The sequence below is a fragment of the Cornus florida genome, unplaced genomic scaffold (genome assembly GCF_030987335.1).
Source record: "Cornus florida cultivar Cherokee Brave unplaced genomic scaffold, ASM3098733v1 CherokeeBrave_3.0.0_Hap2_Chr05, whole genome shotgun sequence".
NCBI classification, from domain to species: Eukaryota; Viridiplantae; Streptophyta; class Magnoliopsida; order Cornales; family Cornaceae; genus Cornus; species Cornus florida.
In genome coordinates, this window is record NW_026775575.1 from 57649210 (window position 1) to 57672068 (window position 22859).

A 22859-nucleotide genomic window follows, 5' to 3' on the forward strand; every position below is an offset into this window, starting at 1 on the left:
ACCCACAAACATTAAGCTTATTCTTTCAAAAGAGGTACCAATATTACAAACAAGCATTGGGAGAAAACTACCTCAAGTATGCAATGTTTCAAACATTTCCAAGCAATCTCCCAAAATTTCCACATCAAGCAAGCAAGTATGGTCCTCCACACATCAAGAAAATAATCATGCAAATCAAAACAACTCTAGAATCCTTTTGAGTGAACCGGCATCAAATGTGTTGCTATCTAAGCCAACTAAAGAATTAATCACATCCTTACCCTCAAACTAGCACACAAATCTAGTACCGATTATCAAGACAAAAAGTGGACCTTTTATTAAAGCTTTATTCATCTAGGTGCGCTTATTCTTTTCACTCGATATTTTTTATTTTATTTTATTTTATTTTTTTTTTTTTTAAGGATCAAAGATGGAAGTATGGTGCAATGTGTTGATCTCTTAAGCTTTCTAGCGATTCATGAGGTCGAGCGTTAGGTCAATGACTCCCAAACCAGACGGCTTTAGGGCATTAGGCATTCAAATACCTCTACAGACTTACAATCTCAAATCAACTAGGTTACAAATCAAGACAACAACCATCTAATCATTTCCCACTTCTCACCTTTTGGGAGAAGTCCTTACTTTTTTTTTTTTTTGAATAAAAGTATTAACCTAGAGTTTGGGCCCTCCACCTTTCGGCGCAAGAAGTTCAGTGCTTGATGAGGCTAGAATCTCGGCTACTTAGTAAAAAGGGGTTGTTATCCACCTTTATCAAGAATGAAAACTTTCAATGCACTACTAGCTCAATTGAGGATATAACCAATTCAATAATCAACAAAGCATGTACCCCACAAATGAATGCTAGTGTGCGCCGGTGCTAGTGTAGAATCCTAGAATGAATCTCAAAATAATTACAAAATCAAGATGATGTGGACCACAAGTGCAAGCATGATATCAATTTTTCAAAAAATTTACTCCTAAATGGCATTCATAAGGCATACAAGGAGTATTGGACTCTCAAGTCAAGCAATTTTTAAATTTTAAGCAATATAGTCCTCAAAGATTAAAATTATAGCTAGATATGGGCCAATCATAGAAATATCCCTCAAATACACAAGTCATGCTCAAAATTTGAATTTAAAACTAACACTGTAAAGCACCAGTCCCCCCAAACTTAAATTGCAGAACGTCCTCAATGTGTAAAGAGAACAAAGGAAAGAGTATACCAGTGCAACTAAACAAGAATGATCGGGACTGAAGTATTTGAAGTGGGTGGCATTGCCCCCCCCCCCCCCCAAACTAGGGATGAACTGTGGTCCTGAAAATTGGCACTTGGATAAACTCATCAGATAACAAAATGAGATAATCAATGCACAATGGACACGCAAGTGTAAATGGGATAAACAGATAAAGAAATGAGTGAGGTATAAGGGTGGTCCTTGAAATTGGGTAGCACTCTCTTACTGAAGTCACTGTGATGTACCTGATGGAGTTAAAAGGACAGATGTATCAATAAAAGCATACAACATCCATCATAAATAAAAACAACAATAAAGTATAATACATCCAGTGTCAAAGCCGACAGACCCGGTTGCAAAAATAATAATATCACAAGTGTAGCAGATACATAACATAGATAGAGAACATAAAAAGATAAAGAGACTGAAAGTCTTAGGCAGAGGAAGCTCCGCGGATCTCCCTGGCTAAGTCACCAATGGTAGTCAAGATGTCCGTACGGAGGCGAGAAATGTCAGCTCGAATGGTAGCCATCACATTCAAATGAAGGGTACTAATGTCAACTCTAAGGGCAACCAGCATATCCTCCAAACTCTGAAGGTGCTCCTCTAAGCGACATATTTGATCATGAGCCTCAGGTGTGGCTGAAGTGGAAGAATTGTCATTCTTAGTCATGGTCTGCAAGAAGGAAATCTTGCAATGGGATTAAGTGCTAGAATAATGAATTAAAGGCACAATAGTAACATGTTTGTCAGATAGGATAGACAAGACATATATGACATAAATCCATGCAAATGATAGGATGTGAAGTATGCCAAGCAATATAAGAATGAAATGCATCCCATGTGGAATATCACAGGCATTGGGCATAGATATGATAGCATGAAGTGAATACAAGATGAATGAAACGTGTGTGTGAGATCTGTGAAATTCGATTGATCAGAAAAAGGAGTGAGATCGATCACAAAAGTTGGATCGATCGAAAATAAGTGAGATCGATCTCACAACTTCGATCGATCTGGGGCACAAGTTCGATCGATTGAACAGTGTTCTGTGAAAAATGAAAAGTCATAGATCTATGACTGTGGGAGCACGGGACCCACACAAACATGTTCGTGGGCCCATCAACACAACAATCATCAATCACAATTACCTAAAATGGCTCACACTCCCAAAAATCAAGGCAACTCATTATAATGGTTATGGCATAAAGACGAAAATGGACATATAAATATGAAAAGCTTAAAACTTCATCCATGGCCAACAATCATCATGAATATGGGAGTGGATCAAACACTTAAAGCATACTGTTAACAAATCGAGATGTGAAACAACAATGGGGTCTCGGATCTTACCTTGAAGCAAAGAAAGGAGAGATGAAATGAAATGTGAAGAGGAAGAAGATCCGAGAAGAGGGAGAGATCGACACCTGGCTCACTATGGAGATCTTGCCAGAGATAGAGGAGATGGACGAGGGTACGGTGGCGTAGGAACTAGGGTATGGAAATGGGGGAGAATGGGATCTTATCCTCTATTTAAAAACTGTCGTACAAGAGTTCGATCGATCGAACTAGAATTGTAGATCGATCGAAACTTCTTTTTTTTTTAAAGAAGTTCAAGAAAATAAAATATAAAAAAAATGAAAATATTTTTGGATTTTTGAAATTTGAAAAGTCAAAACAAAGTCAAACAATGAAATGGAGAATTGAGATCGATTAGAACAAGAGTTCGATCGATCAGACATAGAGCAAAAATATATAGGTTTTTGGTTCAAAAATTTGGCTAAATGTTGGAATATAAGTTCGATCGAACTTGGAAGTTGGATCGATCGAAGAACTTTCAGATCGATCTTAGAATGTTTCGAACGATCAGACAGAGAGCTGAAATATGCAGGTGGATGCAGGCTCAAAATTTTTCTAAGTATTGAATCATGAGATCGATCGAACTTGGAAGTTGGATCGATCGAAGGTCTCTTGATCGATCTAAGAGTTGGTTCGAACGATGGGACAGAGAGGTGATTTGGATGCAGGTTTCTGCAGGTTGAAAAATTTTCTAAGTGTTGGATGCAGAGAGGAGTTCGATCGATCGAACTCAAGTTTGAGATCAATCGAACTTTGCAGAATGCTCAATAATGACATGAAAGCTCATGTAATCCTCACCAAAGTTCCTTTCAATGCATATGAGAACCAAAAACAAGTATCTAGACTTTGCATGAAATGAAATGAAAGATAGAAATGAGGGAGGAATAGGGTTTTGACACCCTACGAATGCCTTTGCTAGACTTTAACGTCTCTAGCAAGACGTTGGGCTCTTTTAACCCAGATCAAAGATCTTGTTATGCATCCCCTCCTTATTGGGGTGATGAATGGTTCTTTTAACTTTTCCCAACAAATGGTTCTTTGAAGAACTTGTTGGTTTAAGCTCAAAAAGAGCTTTTGGTTCCTTGTCAATGCAAACTTCTATGTGCTCATACACCGAGTCAATTAGATGTGCAGCTTCAAAATGTCTTTGAAAAACTTGACCATCTTTGTAAGGTTTCAATCTTTGACCATTAACTTTGAAAATGTTGCCCTTCTTCAAGTTTTTGATTTCAACCGCCCCATGAGGTGCAACAAAGAGTTTCAGTCTAGAGTTGAAAAGCCAAGCTTTTTGACTGGGTTCCAAAGACTTTTTCACAATATGCTTATCATCAAAGGCTTTGGTTCGTTCTTTGTAGATTTTGGCATTATCATAAGCATTGTGTCTCAACTCTTCTAACTCACTCAATTGGAGTAATCTATTCTCTCCGGCTTTATCAAGGTCAAAATTGAACTTTTTAACTGCCCATAAGGCTTTATGCTCTAACTCAACCGGAAGATGGCAAGGCCTTCCATATATAAGTCTATAAGGAGACATGCCAATGAGAGTCTTGTATGCCATCTGATAAGCCCACAAAGCATCATTTAGCTTTCTTGACCAATCCTTCTGGGTGGTGTTAACCATTTTCTTAAGAATATGCTTAATTTCCCGGTTAGACACTTCAACTTGCCCGCTTGTTTGAGGATGGTAGGGAGTGGCAACCTTATGAGTGACGGAGTACTTAAGAAGTAAGTGCTTCAAGAATTGGTTGCAAAAATGTTTTCCTCCATCACTTATTATAGCCCTTGGCATACCAAAACGAGTAAAGATATTGGATTTGATGAATTGAATGACCACAGAGTGGTCATTTGTTTTGGTAGCATATGCTTCCACCCACTTGGAAACATAATCAACGGCAAGAAGAATGTATTGAAAACCATAAGACATAGGAAATGGACCCATAAAATCAATGCCCCATATATCAAAGATCTCAACAACAAGTATATTAGTCAAGGGCATCATATCTCTTCTAGACATTGTTCCCATCTTTTGACATCTCTCACATGATTTGCAAAAATTGTAGCCATCTCTTTGAATAGTTGACCAAAAGAGCCCACTTTGAAGAACCTTCAAGGAGGTCTTTTTTGCACTAAAATGCCCACCACATGCAAGAGTGTGACAAAACACTAGGACACTTGGAATTTCACTCTCCTATTATGAAAAGCGTTTAGGCATGCTTGATCAAAGACGAAAGGAGTTTCTTTGGCAAGAAGATTGCACAAGGGTCGAGCAATTTTGCTAAAGTCTTTGAGAAACTGGCGGTAAAAGCCAGCATGACCTAGAAAGGAGCGAACCTCTCTCACCGTTAAAGGTGAAGGCAATTCAAAAATAAGCTCGACCTTCGTTTTATCTACCTCAATTCCTCTCCTTGAGATAACGTAACCCAAAATAATACCTTCTTCAACCATGAAATGGCTCTTTTCCTAGCTAAGTACAAGGTTGGTTTCACGACATCTCTTAAGCATTAGATCTAAGTTTTTGAGGCATGCATCAAATGAGGACCCAAAAACAGAAAAATCATCTATGAAGACCTCTAGATACTCTTCCACCATATCCGAGAAAATTGACATCATACACCTTTGGAATGTGGCGGGTGTATTGCACAAACCAAAAGGCATCCGTCTATAAGTAAATATGCCGAATGGACATGTAAAAGTGGTTTTCTCTTAGTCTAATGGGTCGATGGCTACTTGATTGTACCCCGAATAGCCATCAAGGAAGCAATAATATTGTTGCCCGGCCAATCTCTCTAGAATTTGATCAATGAATGGCAAAGGGAAGTGATCCTTTCTAATGGCAGCATTTAATTTGCGGTAATCAATGCATACACGCCATGAATTGGCGGTACACTTAGAGATTTCCTCACCCTTCGCATTCTCAACCACCGTAATCCCCGATTTTTTGGGAACTACTTGAGTTGGACTCACCCATTTGCTATCGGAGATTGGGTAAATGATTCCAGCATCCAAGAGTTTGACAACTTCCTTCTTAACAACTTCCTTCGTGTTTGGATTAAGTCTCCTTTGGGCATCCCTAAAGGGTTTTACATCATCTTCCATAAGCATGCGATGCATACAAATAGAGGGGTCGATTCCCTTAAGATCCGCCACACTCTATCCTATGGCTTCCTTATTTTCTTTAAGCACACTTAAGAGAGCATCTTCTTGGTCTTTTTCAAGACTTGAAGAAATGATAACTGAAAGAGTCTCTTTTGGTCCTAAGAATGCATACTTGAGATTGAAAGGTAGAGTTTTAAGCTTAAGAATTAGTAGAGAGACTAAAGATGAGACCAGTGGAGTGCTAGAGAGTGGAGGAAGAGGTTCTATTGGAGTTTTCCAAGATGGAAAATCTAGGCTTGCAATAGATTCCATGAGATTACTTACTTCATTCATTGAATTTTCATTATCAAATCCACAACTTCCATACATTTCAAGAAGGCAAGAGGCTAGAGGATCATCGGATAAAAGAGATGAAAGACTATCCTCAATTGGTTGTTTCATTACCATTATTGGAATTGCTTCCTCAACAACCTCATCTAACACATCTACAAGGCAACACTCATCCTTATCCATGGGATGTCGACTTTCATGTAAAACATTAAGTTTGATCATCATATTGCCAAAAGAGAGGTCCATTATCCTGGATCTACAATTAATTGTTGCATTTGCGGTGGCAAGGAATGGTCTTCCCAAGATAATTGGGATGTGGTTAGAGGGATTAGTAACTGGTTCGGTATCAAGAACTACGAAATCAACCGAAAAATAGAATTTATCTACCTTGACAAGAATGTCCTCAACCATGCCCCTAGGTGTCTTGACGGGTCTATCGGCCATTTGAAGCACCACCGAGGTTGGCTTCAATTCATTCATCCCTAATTGGATATATACGGAGTAAGGAATCAAGTTGACACTTGCACCTAAGTCAAGAAGAGCTCTACGAATTTCATAATTCCAATCACACAAGAAATAGTCGGAGCACCGCGATCTTTGAACTTAAGTGGAGTATTCTATTGAAGAATGGAGCTCACTTGCTCCGTGAGGAACACTTTTTTAGGGCTTGGTCCCTTGTTCTTCCTCTTTTGTGTGCAAAGATCTTTCAAGCATTTTGCATAAGGTGGAATTTGCTTAATGGCATCCAAAAGAGGAAGATTGATATTAACTTGCTTAAAAACTTCTATCATGTCATGTGTTTTCCCTTCTTGCCTCCCATGAGACGAAGTTTCTTTTAAAGCATAAGGGAGATCATTTTCATTCAAAGGAGTAGGAGTAGAATTGGAAATTGGATGGGTGACAACTTTAGGTTGCACCAATTCACTATCTTCCTTTGGTAGCTCAACCCTATTGTCCACTATCTTACCACTTCTTAAGGTGGTGATGGCTTGCGCTTGAGCTTGGGAAGAATACCCCGATGTAGGGTTTGCTTCCACACAAAATTGGGCCTTTGGATTCCTCTCGGGTTGACTAGGCAATTTCCCAATTGCTCTTACATTCAATGCATTAACTATGGGACAACTTGCCATTTTGGAATACCATGGTGTGGACACTTTCTTAGCAAATCATTCAATCTCTCCTACGCCTCATGCAACAACTCTCCTTCCCTTTGAGAAAATTCTCTAATTGAAGCACACATTACATTGGTCAAACTTACGAGGTAAATTTTTTTAAAAAAACTCATTTTGCATTTGTGCACAGGATGTTATTGAATTCACCCCTAAAGTATTGAATCAATACTTTGCTTTATTTTTAAGTGTGAAAGGGAAGAGGAGTAATTTAAGAACTTCCTCCGGGACATCCATGTACCTCATGGTGGAACATAGTTCAAGAAATTCATTGAGATGCCTATATGGTTCCTCTTCATCCAAGCCATAAAAGAGTGGACACATTTGAATGGTCTCGGGCTTGATTTCATATTGATTAGCCTCAAAATTAGGCAACACAATGCAAGTAGGTGCAGGGTATGCATGAAGATTATAATGATCACGAAGGACCATTAGAGGAATTGGAGCTTGAACTCCGGGGTCATGTTGATTAAGAGGTAGGTTTTGCATGAAACGTGGGTTTAAGTAGCCAAGATTACCCTCTAGATTTTCCATGTGAATGCCTAGAATGTATGATAGGACAAGGTCTATACAAGGCTACAAACGACAGACAAATCACCACAAATACAAGCAAGCACTCCTCATTCGCAACAAATCAACAATCAACAAACTTCCTCCACATACAATGTTCCCATACTCCCATGCCTTGATAACAATGCAAAGTAAAGTAAATAGCCTCCACGCGAACTCACAATTTATCTAAGAATTCAAAAACAAGCCTCCACGCTGGCCGACGATTTAACTAAGGGATTGAGTAAGAAAGTCTCACAAAGGTCCTTTAGCACTTCAACTCCAAATTTAAAGCTTAGCTTAGCAATTTTTTTTTAATTATTTTAGTACTTTTCCTTGCTTGCCTAGCTCCTTTACTTGATAGCTCATTTGCTTGCCTCCTAGCTTAATACTCCTTGTCAAAGATGAACAAACACAATAAGTAATCTAAAGGAAAAACAAAGTAAAGACACGATCAAAAGAGTACTAATTCCTAATTGATTCTACGAATACAACGTTGCCTAATCCTCGGCAACGGCGCCAAAATTTAACGACGTGACCGCTCGTGAACGCCAAAATTGATGTAGTGAATGTGCGGTTCAAGAAAAACCTTTTGGGCCAAGTTTGAATTTATAAAAACCACTACCAACACTACTACTAAAGTAACAAGAGTGAGTAGGGATCGTCCCAAGGGATTGGAGTCGTATTTGAATGTGAAAATGCAACTAGGGTTAGTAGGTCGAGTGATCAAACAAATGGTTAGTTGGGTAAGTAAACTAGAGAGCAACTAAATTAAACTAAGTGATTGAATGTAACAAGAGTAAGCAAGAGAGAGAGAGAGATCTTGGGGTTTAGAGGTCACCACCAAGCAATACTTTTCTACACTTCCAACTAGTGACTAATGTGGGTAAAGTGTGTTGCAATATTTGTGTATGTGCGCTTGGTTGATTCAATTAGCAAGGGTGACCAATTTAAGCATACATTGTCTAATCAACATGTGAAAAGCACAATATATCTAGCAATTAAGTATATATAGTCTAAATAGCATGTGAAAAGCACAACATATCTAGCAAGTCATTAATCATTTCTTTAAGCTCACAAGCCAAACACACCACAAGGTTAGAGACATATGCTACTTGCATTCTAAAGTATGGAACATCAAATAACTAGCATGGATTGTCCTCTCATCTAACAATTATACTATCACTATACTACAATTAAACTAATGGCATGAAATTAAACTAACTAAGCTAAGGGAGAGACATAATCCATCAAGAAGTGAGCATGGACCATCTAAAAAATCACAAGAGCATTCTTTTAAGCACAATGTTTTGACAATCCCTAAATCCATAGCATTAATACATATAGACATGCATCAATTACACAAGAAATAGAGATAAACACATGAACATCTATTCTAGCATACATAGACATATGGATAGAATGAAATGATTGATTGGAAGCATTAAACCACATAAATCATTGAATAAACAAGATCTATATATATCAAAATGTCAAAACATCAATTACAACACTAATCCCTCAATAATACACAAGATCAAGATATAGAAAGCATGCTTGGGGCTAACTCTAGCCCCAAGAGGATGTCTAGCCACTCATGGTGATGATGCTCCAACCCTCAAGGGCTAATTCCATGGTTGAAATCTGCTCCTTATTGATGAAGAAGTCCTATGGTGTCTCTAGCCTCCTCCTCCTCTAAGCTTCCTCTCCAAGAGATGAAAATCTGCTCCTTATTGATGAAGAACTCCTATGGTGTCTCTAGCCTCCTCCTCCTCTAAGCTTCCTTTCCAAGAGATGAAATGAAAATAAATGTTGGTTTCCCTTGTAAAAAGCAATCCTTATCCTTATATAGGTAGGTCAAAATGACACCCAAAATGAGTTGGGGTCGTGCACACAATATTTCCTAATGATTGGATAAAGGACAACTTTCAATGAGATGGAATTTTAACTTTTTCGTACTGGAAGAAGTTCGATCGATCAAACTTTGAACTTGGATCGATCGAAAGTAAGTGAGATCGATCGAACTTAGGCTGGATCGATCCAACTGGCTGAGCTTTTTGGAAAAAGACAAATCCGAGATGCTTATGGGAGATATTTATGGGAAAAGGACAAAAGTGGTTAGTGGGTGGTACAACTATGGATAGGATCAATCATTGAATAAGGACAAAAGTATTCGATCGATCGAAGGATGGTGTTAGATTGATCGAACTTTTGGAACTTTATGCTTTTGGGTCAAGGCTTGGATCTATCTTGAAGTGCTGAGATCGATCATTGTTCGATCGATCTAACCTTGAACTTGGATCGATCGAACTTTGCTGCTTGCCACCTTTGGCTTCATTTGCTTCCTTCTTTCTCCACTTTGCTCCTTTCTTTGTTTAATCCTAGAATTGCTTCAATTAAACTCTTATTTGGCTGAGTTAACTTATTTTCGGGATAAGTGCCTGAAAAAGGAAATAATACGGAATCAATCTAAAACGGTAAAGTAAGATAGATAAAGGTACTAGAATGCCTAAGTTTAAGGGGTTTAAATACACAACTTTCAGTGCTCATCACGTGTTGTTAGGAGTTTTTTTTTTTTTTTTTAGGTGTAGGGAGTACAGCCTTATCTTGCGTGATAGTGGTTATCTACAGTTGAACGCTTAAAGGTAGTGCTTGAAAGGGTGTAAGGTATGCCCAGTTCTTGATTGGTTGACTCTTAGTAGTGTGGGATTTCTCACCCTTTCGATTTGTTTGGTCCTGGCAAAGACATCGTTGGTTGGGAGTTTTGTTTCTCGACGTAGGAGTCATGAGGACGGAATTCCCTTATTAGGGGGGAATAATGTAATACTCCTAATTTTATGAGGATTTTAAAATGATTTATTTAATTATTTTATTTGTATTTTAATTGATTATGTGGCTATGTGATTGTGTGAATATGTGTTTATGTGCTTAAATGATTTAATTGTTTGATGTAAATTATGTGATTTATTTATGTGTATTTGATTATGTGATTTATGTAATTTAATTGTGTAGTTATTTGTAAATATATGTTAGCTTAAATGTTTAATTGTCTACTTTATTTTATTTTTATTTTCATTTAAAGAAATGGATTCAGGTAGTAGTAATGGACCAACTAAATGGGTTTCATAGACTACTTAGATTTGAAGCCTAGATGGGTATGGATTATAGTCCATGTGTGTAATTTAGATATATATATATATACATATATATATAATGATCTATATATATATACATATATATATATATATATATATTGTGTATACAGACTATTACTATTATTATTATTATTTCAATTATTATTAAGATTTTTATTATAGTTAGTATTATTATTTCCTTTTTTTTTTTCTTAAGTATACGTGAGTTATAGTAGGATTATGATTATGTTGTTATGTAGTATATATATATATGTGTGTGTATTAGTCTGCCAAATAAGGTTTTACGTGAGTTATATCAAAGAGAGGAAAAGAGGGATGCAGAAGGAAAAACTGCGAGGGAAGAAAGAGAGAACTAGAGGTTGCCGATGTTGAGGAACAGATCGGAGAAGGAAATTGAGGTTTTAAATCAAAACCTTTAAGACAAGTTCTATGTTCTACTTTTCTCCTTTAATCTAGTGTTCAGTACATGTTTAGGATAGCTTTAGGATGATTAAACAAGATTAATAAACTGGTTTGCATGTTTAAATCAAATTAAATAGAGAGTTTATATGTTTAAATATATGTTTGCATATTTTGTATGATTTTGTAATTTGATGCATGAATTGTTGTTGAAACTTGATCTCTACATACCTAATTGTTGTAATTAAATTATTAAACTATTTTGTATAATTATTAGAAAATAATTTTCAGACAATCTAAGACAAAATTTTGAACAGCAGTTCGATAATTCCATTTTTGACCAAATAATAATGTTTTTTAGGTTAAAACTATCGATTGAGAAAAACCCATTAACTTTATCTTGTGGGCCATGTCCATTTATGGCCTAAAACCATCGTTTAGGGTTCCGAAATCGCATTTTGCAATTGTTAGGAGGCATCGCAGTATTTTTGTGATTTTTGTTGGAAGCTGAAACGAAGTTCAATTGTCCTCATATTTTAAATTTGGCTGTTTTTATTGATTATATTTCTTATTCTATTTGTTTCAGAATTTTTAGAGATACTTTATTTTTAGGCTTATTTTCGGAATTGCGTTTATCGTACTAAAACTCGATAAATTTTAAATGATGAGTTAAATATATATTGTATATTTGATAAATAATATTAATCATATTGAAAATATACTGAGTATAATATTAAAATATAATAATCGTAGTTGGAGTATATGTCGTAGTATGATAAACGCTATTAAGCGTAATTATTCATTCTCGTTGATAAATAATATTTATTATGTCATTGTTATTATTGGATATTTTGATAAATTATATTGATCATATTATAAATGATGTTAATCATAATGTGATTTATGAATAATATATTGGATTATAAGTTGTTTATTGAATGTTTATATTGCTTTAATTGTTATAACAATTGTAATAGATGATTTAAATGATTATAATCATGTTATTACAGTATGTGGTGATCTTATATATATATTTGATCTTTATCTGTCATTTGTTGGATTGTGTGGGAACCATTGTTAGGATATGGTTGTATATTAAAGGTGAGCAGGTTAATAAGTTTAGACTTATTCCTTGTGATGCCATTATCAGGATATTGATGATAAATATGGATTTTATTATTTATTAGACATGGATATATATATGTATGTTCTATGATATGAGCATGAGTTATCAGGATTGATAGTTAGGAAGGCTATATTGCCCCTGGGATGTGTAGCTGGATATATAGGATATGAATGTGCTCTGGTAGATGAGGGTACTCATGACTACCGATGGGTTTTGCATGATGCCTAATATTAGGATAAGTCTGCCTTATAATCCAGTGAGAGTTTTTAGTGTATATCTATATGTATATTGACTATGTAGCTATTGTACGACTTGACTAGGATATATTCGTTTATTAGGTCTCTGTGTGATGTAGTAGAAAGAACTTGTTATGGGCCTGACCCACTATTTGTTTTTCAGGTTCATGTTAGTATCAGGTGTAGATATTGTTCGTGCAAAGTAGAGACCAGTTATCATCACTCTTCCAGTCATCTACATAGGATTCTAGTTTATGTTTTCAGTATTCAGATGTAGACATTTATTACTGTTAGTTATTTCAGTTTGGGATTTTATAAGGGTCCACATAATATGGATTCCCGAGTTGTATTTTGGAGGATTATTGTTATCAGATGAGATTATTATTTAATAAAATTTATTTTGAGGATTTAATTATTATTTTAATTTTCTTTTCAACATTTTATTTATTCTTTATTTATCATGTTGTATTTTGTGTTCATTTATTCTCATATTGTTTTTGATATCCCTGGGTCTTCAGGTGTGGGTATGGCCAACCAGCACTTGGAAATTCAGGGGTATCACACATTGATGGTAGGTAGATGGCACAGTTCCGAAATGATGTATTTAAGATCGATTGAGAAAGATGTGGTATGATGAGTCACTGTCGATACGTGAATTTTGGTTGACGCCTAGAACTTGCCAACAATGAGATCGATGTTGACATGTCTTAACATGTGTCAAAGATCATTCCCAAATTGGGCTACATCAATGGTCTCCTTTATAAGTCGTTCATCTGGAATACCTACTTTCCTGAATGTAGAGATGGGCATAACATTGATCGATGAGCCATTGTTGAGGAATGCCCGTTTGAACTCTACTTTTTTGAATGATGTTGTGACATACAATGGTTGATATTAGGCTCCTTGACTCTGTCTATTTGCCTCCATGAAGGATATAACTTTTTTTTGTATGCACTTGTGACCGTGCGGTTGCAGTAGCTGAGTAAGGCTTGCTAGTGTTGTGACCTGGGCTAGTTTCCTCCAGCTCGTCGTAACGAGCAATGGATGCAGCTTAATGATTGGGATAAGGGTACTTATGGATATCCTTAGGAGGTGTGACCTCAAGATCTCCAGCTACCATTTTTCTCTAAAAAAGCCAGCGTAAGCCCCAACAGTTAGAAGTGGGATGGGTGTTGCCTTGGTGATAAATGCAGATGTCGTCATTAGCTTTATCAGTTGTGGTTGGCCCTTGATGTGGAGTTGGGAGAACCACAACGCCATCTTTTACCCATTGGTCAAGTGTATTTTGACTTCTTCGATGCAGATTGGGAATGATGGTGGCTCTTCCCTCGTAGGTTTTCTCTGGGTGGCTCGGTCGAGTCTTTTGCGAGGTCTTTCTTTAACGATAGCTGTGCTAGTCTACGATTCGAGTTTTTTAGGGCCTTGTACTTGGTGACAGGTAAAGCTAGCCTGAGATCTTTGAGGTTCCTTGTTGCAATTTTTAGCTCACCAAAACTAGCTATCCGTAAGTTCACCAAATGTAATTGATAAACTTGTAGCATACCTTGGATGCAGTTATTGACAAGATCCATTTCATTACTACATTTGAAGCATTCTTCTGCTCGGTTGCTAAAACGGTTGATGAAGGACGTCCTTGTTGTCTTCTTGGGCCTCTTTTGTGAGGGAAAGAGTTCTGACTTACTCTTCTGTTTAGAAGAATTTGGTTAGGAAGTGATCTTTTAACTACTTCCATGTGTTGATAGAGTCGGGCTCGAGATTGAAGTACCATCGGTATGCAAGATCCGTGAGGGATTTGGAGAATTCTCTAAGTTTGATGATGTGATTGTTGTCGAAATGGCCTAATGCTTCCACAAAACGCATGACGTACTCATGTGGAACTCTTGATTTTCCATCGAACTGGGAAAATTTTGGGACAAGATATCCGTAGGGATATGGTGTCTAAGCTATTGCTCGGGGGTAGAGGGGCTCATTACCAAAATCAAGGTCTTGGGCTATTAGAGCACCCTTTTTTGAAAAGGTCTTGGACTTCGGATCTAGTAAAAAATTTTTTGGGTGGAGTGTACGATGGTGATGGGTAGATGAGTTGTGCTTTGGGGTGTGTTTGAGTGTAGGTGGGTGGGGAGACATGCTCTTTGCTATGGAATGGGCCATTCTGGTGTGTTGGATTGTGTGGTGCTAAGTTGTGCTGTGAAAGCCAATCTGTGCCATGGACATGGTTTATTTGAGTTTGGATGAAGGGTGGTGGTTCGGTTGTTGCAGGTATGTTCAGCTCGATTAGGTTACTGGTGGTAAGTGCTGGGTGACTAGAAGGGTAGAGATCTGGTTTGGTGCTAGTTATTGGGGGGACGAATGTCCTTCTGTCAAGTGCTTGGAGGGTGCCTTCGAATTTCTCCATTCGGTCCATCAGCTGAGCATTGATGTTTTGCACTTCTTTTAGAATGGCTTCTATGTCCAGGCCATGTCTGGATCTTGCTGATGAATGTGATTCGGTACTGATGGCTCCGATGGCTGATTTGTTCGTCTGTACCGGAGGGTGGTTGGGTTCTTCTGGATTCATCTTCTTGCTAGGATATCCCCAGCGGAGTCGCCAAAATGTAAGTATTGATTACCCTGGAGGAGTCAAAGTTAATATATATAATGGGGTGTATCACTTAACAATATGGTGGATATAAAAGAGAGAGGAATGAGGGAAATGAGATCAGTTCAACTCGTAGGGATTAGAGTGATGGTAGAGAGAAATCTATCAAGCCTTTTGTAGAGAGATCAATTTATGAAGCTTTTATGATCTTTCTTTCCTGCCATCAATGCTTCCTTCCACCCTCTTTATATAGCCTAAAATGTTGAGGTTATTGATAATAATCTAGATAATAACCCATGCCCTAATAGGTCATGATGCCTTAACCTTTTAGCCTTTTCAGGCCTATTATTAGGTCGGCATACTTTTCACATCTTGAAGGGTTGGTTTACCCATGACCCCATTAAATGTGATTTGGCCTATTAGAGGGTGGTAGTTGGGCATTAATGATGATTGTAAGGGTCTCCCTGCTTTTGCTTTAGATTTTCTTCACTTTTCCCAAAGTTGGGTTTACTTTCGCGAGACAAAACTGATCTCCTATCCTCTAATCCAAGATCCCTCGTTTATCCCCAAGTGGCTTTAAAGAGTTCTACCATAACTCTTCATTTTAACAGTTTGGTTTACTCGGTGCTTGAGCTGACTAAAGGTGTTAGGTTCATCGATTGACTTCACTAGATTTTATTGATCTGCTGAGGGATCGATTTTCTCCATCATTGGATTTGGGAGACGTGTTTGACGTCAGATCGACTGGGTTCCTCGATCGAGTGGATCGAGGGGTGACGGGATTGGGGATCGAGGCTCTTGGTCTATCGATTAGTTTTCGAGGGAATTTAAGGGATCAAGGTTCTGGGTCCATCGATTGGCTTTCGAGTGGATCGAGAGGCTCTAGATCCAGTGAACCGAGCCCGTTGCGTTTTATATCTACACGTCAAGGCTCTAGGTCCATCGTTTACTATTGTGTTTGGTTGGAGGTGGATCAAGGCTTTAGGTTCGTCAATCGGTCTGAGTGAATCGAGGGGTTCTAGGTATGATGAACCGTTATGGCGCTTGATATCTATGAAACAAGGCTCTAGGTCCATCGCTTGCTGTTGTGTTTGGTCGAAGGTTGATCAAGACTCTGGGTTTATCGATCGAGTCTTGTTGTTTTGACCTTTTTGGGGGATCGAGCCTCTAGGTCTGTCGATCAGTCTGAGTGAATCGAGGGGTTTTAGGTCCGTTCGGTGAACCGAGTTTACAGCACTTGATTTCTATGCAACGAGACTCTAGGTCCATCATTTGACTGTTGTTTTTTTATTTGGCTTGGTTCTTCCAAGTATGCTGACGTGGTCTTTAGCTGAGGTGTCATTTTAATTTTGCTGTCGTGGCACACTTATGTTCACATGGATCAAAACTCTAATAGTTTCTCACTGTATCAATTTTCTTTCAAAAAAAAAAAAAAAAAAAAAAGAAAAAGAAAAAGAAAAAGAGAAAGAAGAGAATAACTAGCACTTTGGTTGCCTGAAATGATGTACACATTGAAATAGATTGCCCGTGGGCAAAAGTTATCAATTTATATGCCATTGCTTTTCATCAAAAGGGTTTAGATGTATATACTATGATTAGTATGATTAGTATCTAAAGACACCCAAAATTTGGTCATCTCCTTTCATTTTCATTTCTTGACTACACATTAACTAATCTTAGGTTAAAAAAACAAAAAGATAAGGAATATGAGGGGAAAAAAAAAATACCGTACAATATTTGCCTCATGGAACTAAAAAAGAAGCTCATATGGGATGCTATAACAGTCTAATTTTATAATTGGGCCCACCTAGCTTGACGAAAAATAGATAGAAAAATTAACACTTTACCAACAACAGTACCTTAGCTGGAAGCAGCCAATATTCACATTGTTTCAAACTTTTGCACACCACCACTTTCTTCATCCCCTCTCTCTCTCTCTCTCTCTCTCTCTCTCTCTCACAGACACATTCTCTGATTCTGTGGGAGTGTGTATTCCATCTCTCTCTCCCCCCCCCTCCCTCCCTCCCTCCCTCCCTCACTCTCTCTCTCTCTCTCTCTCTCTCTCTCTCTCTCTCTCTCAGGGTATAGACTCAACAGTCCCCACAAAGCAACCCAACACTACATTCTACTTACGCACAGACTCTCTTTTCTCTCTCTAAATCCACAACAATGCACACACACTTCCCCATCTATCTAAGCTTCCTCCTCTTCCTCCTATCCTGCGCACCCCAATCCTCAACCTCCACCACCACCGCCACCGCCCACAACCGCCGGATCCTCCACGAACCCTTTTTCCCAGTGGACTCCGTCCCCCCATCTCAGCCACCGTCTCCTCAACCCACAACCCCCAAAGTGCCATTTTCCACTTCTACCCCCAACCAGCAGCCCTTTTTCCCATCCTACCCTTCCCCTCCTCCGCCTCCTGCGTCTCCCTCCTCCTACGCTTCCTTCCCCGCCAACATCTCCTCCCTCAACCTCCCCCACACTTCCAGATCCAAACACAACTCCAAACTCGTCGCCGTCGCCGTCGCCCTAGTCGTCTCCGCCGCTGTCGTCGCCGCCCTTGCCATATTTCTGACCATCCGAAGACGGAGAAAAAGGAGCTTCAATAATGACAAGACTGACAGATCCGATAATGGTAACAGATTGGTGAATGTTGCTGCTAATGGGAATCACAAGCAGCAAAGATCGCGTCCCCCTAGCTCTGAGTTTCTTTATCTTGGTACACTTGTTAATTCTCGTAGTGGAATCGACGCTCATGTTGCTCACAATAATAGTGGCGGCGGCGACGTGGTTTTGAGAAAATTGGACTCGCCGGAGCTCCACCCTCTTCCGCCTCTAAGCAGGCAACATAATTACGGAAATGCTGATGTGGGTTCTGGTGGGGACGAGGAAGATGAGGAGTTTTACTCTCCCAGAGGGTCTCCGACCGGTCACGAGAGCTCCATCGGCACCGGATCGGCCTCGAGGAGAGTGTTTGCGAACGTAGCAGTGGAGAATTTTGACAGGAGAAGCTGTGGATTAAGTTCTTCTTCTTCTTATTCGTCTTCGAGTTCGGGTTCACCCACTCGATCAATCTCTATAAGCATTTCTCCACCGGTCAGTTTGAGTCCAATAAGCTCGAGACCGAAGTCGCCGGAATTGGTCGCAGTTCAGGCTGTTCCGCCTCCTCCACGGCCTCCTCCGCCACCACCGGTTATGATCCAATTGGCTGATAAGAGGAATTCAGCTTCTACTTCGCCGTCTTCCTCATCATCGGAAGGATCTTTGGAGGAAAGACTAGACTCATCACCGAGAAAATCAAATGTTTCGGATCAAAATGTGGAGTCTCCGGCGAGAATTGGGAGCACTATTCAGCGGCCTGTGGCTGTTTCTGTTCCAACACCACCGCCAATGCCACCACCACGACACTGGGAAAGTCCGGTGTCGACTCCCTCAATTCGTCAGACAGTTCTGAAACCACCTGTTTTGATAACACCTTCAAGGCCTGTTGCAATTCAAAGTCCAACTTTGATTTCTCCTATGGAATTGCCACTGAGTTCAGAAGCTGAGAAAAATAAGCAGACTCCAAAACCGAAGTTGAAACCTTTGCATTGGGACAAAGTAAGAGCAAGTTCTGATCGTGAAATGGTGTGGGATCAGCTAAAATCGAGCTCCTTCAAGTATGATACTGAACTCATTTGCTAACTAGTCTTGTTGTTGTTATGTAATTGTTATGTTTTTTATATTGTGAAATTTGTGTTGCTTCTCTTATATTATATAGATTGGGTTTGTTGCAGATTAAATGAGGAGATGATTGAATCATTGTTTGTTGTTAATACCCCAAACTCGAATCCAAAGGAACCGGCTCGACGTGCAGTTCTTCCCTCACCAAACCAAGAGAATAGGGTGCTTGATCCAAAGAAGTCGCAGAACATTGCAATTTCACTAAGGGCACTGAATGTGACCGTTGAAGAAGTTTGTGATGCCCTTCTAGAAGGTAATTTCTCATCTTCTTTTGGTAACTGCACCCCGGAGTAATTGTGAATTTATAGTGGTTAATATTCCTTATGAGATAGATATTATGTTTTATATAGGTGTGTCATACAATAATCACTGTGGGTAACGTTTTCTTATATGTGCTCGTGAAAACAACCTTTCATGCTTGGGTGCATAACATAATTCTCAGAATTCTTTCCTGTATGCATTCTCAGCACTGTGTTGAATGGGCCTCTTTATGTTTGGAAGCTTCGTGGCTTGTGCCCCTCGAAGTACCTTCATTGCCAATTATGTTAAGATGATTGTTTAATAGGCTTAAATGCTATTGTTTTAATTCTTTTTTACTTGTTGTCTAAGAAGTACTCTGTTTAAGTATTGTCACATGATTCTTTTGTACTCATTGCAAATTTGCAATAGATACTTCCTCTAAAAATGACACAACTGAAATTCAAAGTAAATTCTGAACGTAAAGTCATGGTAGTGTTGCAATGGAAGGTGGATTACATTCTGAAGAGGCAGCCAATTCAGAATGTTTCTCTTTGGGCATGTACTTCCTTACACCACATCTTTTGAGCTTAAACCGTTGAAAGATGTACTTGTCTTAACATTTTTCTATGGGAGTTACATGTTCTAGTTGTGTTCTGTGAATTTTTGACAAGTACATCAAAATCTTTCATGGTCAACCTCCTCTCTCTTTCTGTTTAATTCTTATTCTTGAGGATTGCATAAATTGAGAATATCGGCTTTTAAGATGCCAATTCCTATTTTTTTGCAAGAATTATTTTGTCTCTCATAGATTTTTCACCTCATACCATGCCAATTTGGTATCCTTCAAGAAACTGATTTATTATTTATTTTTCTTTTTTTCTTTTTATGCATTGTTTTTTTTTTTTGAGATTTGTCATTGACACTGTCATGTTTAAGAAATTGGATGTGTAATGTCCTGTCGATACTTATATTAATTTTTCAATGCTAAAAGTTAAGATACTTATGTTAATACTAAGTCTATAGTGCTTCAACATCATATTTTTGCCTTGCAGCTTTTCAGTAAGTAGTTTGCTATGCATGTCTCATTTATCGATTTGTCATCAACACTTGATCATGTTTGAGAAATAGGGTTTGTAACGTCCTGTTGATATTTGACATACTTTTGGTTGCATTCGTTACGAGGGGAAAATATATTGCATGAATGGCTATAAAAAATTGTCCTGATGGTTTCAGTGCTAAAACATAAGATACTTAAGCTAATACCAAGTCTGTAATGCTTCAACATCATATTATTGCCTTGCAGCTTTTCAGTAAGTAGTTTGCCATGCATGTCCCATTTATCACATTCTGCATACTTCATTACTATGCACACCAGTGCACATGATGCACCTCTCACAAAGCTGCAAGGCAATAAATAATATGATTCAAATTTATTTTTTAACAAATGGAGCATTATTCTTTACCCAAAGACCTCCATATTTACTAGCTCGGGCAATTAAGTAACGTGTTTTGCACTTGTATGCAGGCAATGTTGATACGCTTGGAACTGAGCTGCTTGAATGTTTGTTGAAGATGGTTCCAACTAAAGAGGAAGAACGGAAACTGAAAGAGTACAAAGATGATTCACCAGTCAAACTTGGACCTGCTGAGAGATTTCTGAAGGCAGTGCTTGAAGTACCTTTTGCATTTAAAAGGGTGGATGCAATGCTTTACATAGCTAATTTTGATTCAGAGGTTGAGTACCTCAAAAAATCTTTTGAAACTCTAGAGGTAAATCAATTACTTCAACATCAGTTTTAAGAAAGGTTGCTTAATTTTATGCATTTTTTGGATGTTTGCCAGTTCTCAGCCTCCAGTGGCATCAGTTTCTAGTTAGATTTCTGATGCCTAGCAAGCTAGGTTGCATAGGCTTGAAACATTTTCATCAGCACAAGTACAATCAATAAGAAAACTAGGATTTAACAACACACAAATATGTTTAAAGAATATTGTAGAATACCATCCAAAATGTGAAGATTTTAGATGTACAACACTAGATATTGTAAAATAGTTAGCAATCACATCACACGAGTGAATGGTCAATGAGCCGGGTGGTGTGATGTTCTTTGTTTAGTGGATATTTACACAATCGCAGTACTAGAACTCAAATATTTCTTGAACTTTGGTTAATGCAAATTAGGGTTGCTTCTTCACTTGCAGAAAAATTATATTTGGTAGCTGAGTTAATCATGATTTATCTTCTATTAAATTGTTTAGTTCTTGGCAATATTCACTCAAAAAGTTTTTAATTTTACAGACAGCCTGTGAGGAACTAAGGAACAGCAGGATGTTTTTGAAGCTTCTAGAAGCTGTACTGAAGACTGGGAACCGGATGAATGTTGGAACAAACCGAGGTGATGCCCATGCCTTCAAGCTTGATACGCTTCTCAAGCTTGTTGACGTCAAGGGTGCGGATGGGAAAACCACTCTGTTGCATTTTGTCGTTCAGGAAATAATTAGAAGCGAAGGTGCTCGTCTTTCTGCTGCCAATCAAAGTACAACATCCACCTTAAATGATGAGAAGTGTAGGAAGCTAGGTCTACAAGTAGTATCTGGTATCAGTTTGGAGCTCACAAATGTGAAGAAATCTGCTGCCATGGATTCAGATGTGCTTAACAGCGATGTCTTGAAGCTTTCTAAAGGAATTGCGAACATAGCAGAGGTTGTACGGTTAATCGAAGTGACAGGGTTAGAGGAAAGCAGCCGGATATTTTCTGACTCAATGAACAAGTTTGTGAAAATGGCTGAGGAGGAGATTATAAGGATTCAAGCCCAAGAGAGTGTAGCGCTCTCTCTAGTGAAGGAAATAACAGAGTACTTCCATGGAAACTCAGCCAAAGAAGAAGCTCACCCATTTAGAATCTTCATGGTGGTAAGGGACTTTCTAACAGTTCTCGACCGGGTCTGCAAGGAAGTTGGGATGATCAACGAGCGAACAATAGTAAGTTCTGCCCATAAATTTCCGGTTCCAGTGAACCCGACACTGCCACCGGCTTTTAGTGGACTCCCTGGAAGGCGGCAATACAGTTCCTCCGATGACGAGAGTTCATCTCCTTAAAGCTTCTGGTTCATATCAGTATACCATTTTTCCCTTTTGCCAAACTTAATGTTATCCACAGCTTGGCTGGACCAAAAACTTTGTAGCAGAGGCCTGCCTGTCACTAGATATATGTATTTTTATTCTTTTTTGTATTTATATATATAGATCCATGTAAAAGATTTTGGAAATTGTACGAGAAAGGAGATTTTCTTAGGAGGGAGGGAGCAAGGCAGTCCCACCTGGATGGTTTAATCCATCTGGGTAAAAATGTAAAAAATCATGAATCAAAGAAAGCTGTTCATTTTAAGAATTTGTTATCAATTTTGGCAGATTAGTGATAATTTGTTCAACTTCCAGAATTGTGTAATCACTGAAACCCTTTTATCGTTTCCTTTCTCTCTTCTTTTCACTTTTTTCCCTTTCAATTCCTTCAACCAAAAAAATCTATTTCACTTTAAAAATGACAGTTGGTATATAATAAATACCATCTTTAAAAGTGACCGTTGTATACAGAAACAAGATTACTCTTGCAAAGAAAACACAGAGGGCTTTTTACTAAGAGATGATCCTTGCACTCATATTGCATAAAGAGGAAAAGAG

At 38.3% G+C, this 22859-nt stretch overlaps 1 protein-coding gene across 1 annotated transcript; it reads left to right on the forward strand.

Moving 5' to 3' along the window:
- The first annotated feature begins 17110 nt into the window (after positions 1-17110).
- LOC132306551 (formin-like protein 1) lies at positions 17111-22569 on the forward strand. Its single transcript, XM_059803980.1, has 4 exons — positions 17111-18876; positions 18994-19193; positions 20706-20950; positions 21477-22569. Exons 1-4 carry the CDS (start codon positions 17384-17386, stop codon positions 22275-22277), a joined length of 2739 nt encoding a protein of 912 aa, XP_059659963.1. The 5' UTR covers positions 17111-17383; the 3' UTR covers positions 22278-22569.
- The last annotated feature ends 290 nt before the right edge of the window (positions 22570-22859 follow it).

Coding starts and splice junctions, on each gene's coding strand:
- LOC132306551 (XM_059803980.1), top strand. CDS start 17,384: ATGCACACACACTTCCCCATCTATCTAAGCTTCCTCCTCTTCCTCCTA. Junction 19,194..20,705: donor TTGTGATGCCCTTCTAGAAG/GTAATTTCTCAT, acceptor ACTTGTATGCAG/GCAATGTTGATACGCTTGGA. Junction 20,951..21,476: donor AATCTTTTGAAACTCTAGAG/GTAAATCAATTA, acceptor TTAATTTTACAG/ACAGCCTGTGAGGAACTAAG.